This window comes from Amphimedon queenslandica, unplaced genomic scaffold (assembly GCF_000090795.2).
Source record: "Amphimedon queenslandica unplaced genomic scaffold, v1.1 AMPQUscaffold_10247, whole genome shotgun sequence".
NCBI lineage: Eukaryota > Metazoa > Porifera > Demospongiae > Haplosclerida > Niphatidae > Amphimedon > Amphimedon queenslandica.
The window spans coordinates 463-2974 of record NW_003549482.1 but is presented as its reverse complement, the minus strand read 5'-3'; the positions used below and the strand labels follow the sequence as shown (position 1 = coordinate 2974).

The 2512-nt window shown below is 31.8% G+C and overlaps 1 protein-coding gene across 1 annotated transcript in view; it reads left to right on the top strand.

Annotated features, from left to right (window-relative positions):
- LOC109590289 (uncharacterized) overlaps positions 1 to 2170 on the top strand; it is a 4388-nt gene extending 2218 nt beyond the window's left edge. Inside the window, exons 2-10 of the mRNA XM_020006210.1 lie at positions 4 to 246; positions 301 to 585; positions 639 to 694; positions 745 to 928; positions 996 to 1319; positions 1372 to 1461; positions 1516 to 1665; positions 1711 to 1865; positions 1974 to 2170. Of these exons, the coding sequence (XP_019861769.1) occupies positions 4 to 246; positions 301 to 585; positions 639 to 694; positions 745 to 928; positions 996 to 1319; positions 1372 to 1461; positions 1516 to 1665; positions 1711 to 1865; positions 1974 to 2069 (1583 nt within the window). The 3' untranslated portion in view covers positions 2070 to 2170. The remainder of the gene's footprint in view (positions 1 to 3; positions 247 to 300; positions 586 to 638; positions 695 to 744; positions 929 to 995; positions 1320 to 1371; positions 1462 to 1515; positions 1666 to 1710; positions 1866 to 1973) is intronic.
- Positions 2171 to 2512: the final 342 nt, after the last annotated feature.

Sequence of the window (2512 nt, the reverse complement as noted above, 5' to 3'; positions counted from 1 at the left end):
CAGCAACATTTAATTGTGAGGGAAATGGAGACAGAGTGAATTGGTGGATTCAAAGTGCTCCATTAACCGACTCCATTGAACAAGAAAGAGAAATAATAGTCACTACCACTGTTAATAATACTAACTTCTCATCAGTACTGACTGTTAATTCTATACCTGATAATGATGGACTGGGAATTGGATGTGAAGTTATTACTTTTAATCCTTTTGATCGTGTCATATCAAACTGTAACCTAACCATCAGAGGTTTGTTATGTCATTATTATAGTTAATGTTCTTACAGCGTAATGCTTACTATAGGTGTATCATCAGTTGAGGATCTCCAGTATGATTTTACTTCAAATAATTCATTGCTCATAACATGGTCACGTCCTGTTTACTACTCTGATGATGTTTCTTTTGGATCATCCGTTAGCTATCAAGTATTAGTTACTGATGAAGAAGATGGAGATATTATACTGGATGAAACTATTGCCAATAGAAAGATTAAAGTTGTTAATGTCACAAAATGTGATACATTTAATATCAGTGTAACAGTAATACTGGCTCAATATACATCAACTGATATTGATAGTAATAGTGGAAGTAAGTACATTATATAAGAAAATATAAATAGATATTGATATCATTGTTTTTAGACTTTTCAATTGCTGAATATGGCACACAGCCATTGATACCTTCTATTTCTTTTGAAGTAATTATTTTATTTATTATAATTTTTAATAATTTTTGTATACTTTACAGCTTGGTTGTCCTCTATCAAAATGCCTTGTTTCACTAATGGATGGAAGCACTGAAGTTACTGATATTATTAGTGAAACTGATCATATAATTGAATTCAAGTTATCACCTTTCAGACATTATGAACTAACTGCTGTTGTTAAGAATCTTAGAGGAAAGACCAAAGCAACTTACGACGCTTCAATATGTAAGAATTTTACTAAGAAAGATTTTAATAATTAACATTGATTTAATTACACTTTATTTATTAATAGCTACATTCCATACACGAGATATTATCATCAGTTCTCCACATACCGATGGGTCAGTTAGTGTACAGTGTGTGTTTGTATCAGGATCAACTGCTGATGGATGTCATGTGATATTTAATGATACTAATCAAGAAATAGTTGAATCATTTACTATAACTGGACCAGGCAGTACAATAGTAACAGTATCAGCCAGTGGAGTTTATGATGTATATGTTTATGATATTGTCAAAGGATCATTATATGGACCTGCTGTTCAAGATACTACACTGGTTGAGATTGTTAAAGTGATACCTTCTACTTTTTCCTCTTCTAGTATTATGAGTGAAAGTAAATATAATATGACATAAATGAAATAATTCATTATATTTCTCTTCATTAGGTACTGCTTCTCCTGCTCAGTCTACTGTCAGTAATACTGTTAGTCCTACGACAACTAGTATTAATGTAACTGGAACCACTTCATCAACAAGTATTAGCACACACTCATGCATACAGTTATGTTATGTGTTCTTTATTATTATAGGCAAGACAATGAATGATAATAACATTATTGTACCTATTGTGGCTGGTACAGTCAGTGGTAGTGTACTGTTGATATTGATCATATTAGTAGTATGTGCTGTGATCATTGTCAATAAGAGGAAAAAGATGAAAGGAGTATTGATACGTTCTGGTAAATGTTTAATATAATTTTAAAATTTTAATAGTGCTGCTTTAGAATTTGCTACTATTCAACAACCACAAGCTGAGACCAATCGATATCAAGATGTTCATGAGTTAAGAAATGAAGGTCCTAACAACACATCACCTTTACTATTGACTAGTAGTAGATTGATAAATGAGGAGAATCCCTATCATGTTACTAGGAGTAAGGTAATCTAATTATTAATTTAATTATAGATTGTATTCAATGAACTTTTCTCCTAACATGATGTTAACATTGTTATTCAATTGCTGACATTACTCTCTTCCATTATCTAGTTTCTGCCCGACAATCATCCCACTATTCCTTCACACAATGTTGAGGTAAATATTAGTATATCATGTGACTGTTTTGATAATGTAGTACTGCTGTAATATTGTGTAGTATGTTTACCTAAGTTGAAAGAGTAAACACTATAACTATTGCATGCCTACAAAGTGCAGCAACATGTTCTGGTTAGGTTTTATAGACAAATAAAAAGCTCTTTATTTTAGCTTTCATATCAGAGTATATGATGCAGTACAGTCAATCCTGTCTATTCTGGACACCTTGGGACCCAATAAAAATGATTATGAACCTGTCCTTATTTCAGAGGTTCATTAATACACATTACTATTGTATTGGGACTGATACTACCTGTCCTCATTATAGAGGTGTCCTTATTTTAGAATGTCCACACATAGCAGAAACCTACACTTATTGAATGGCAGCTTAGCATAATTGCTCTGCTATCATCATGTACTAATTTTCCTATTTCTATAATGAGTTCATACTGTGCATTCACTAACTTTATACTGTATAGGGGTTTTATTTTGTT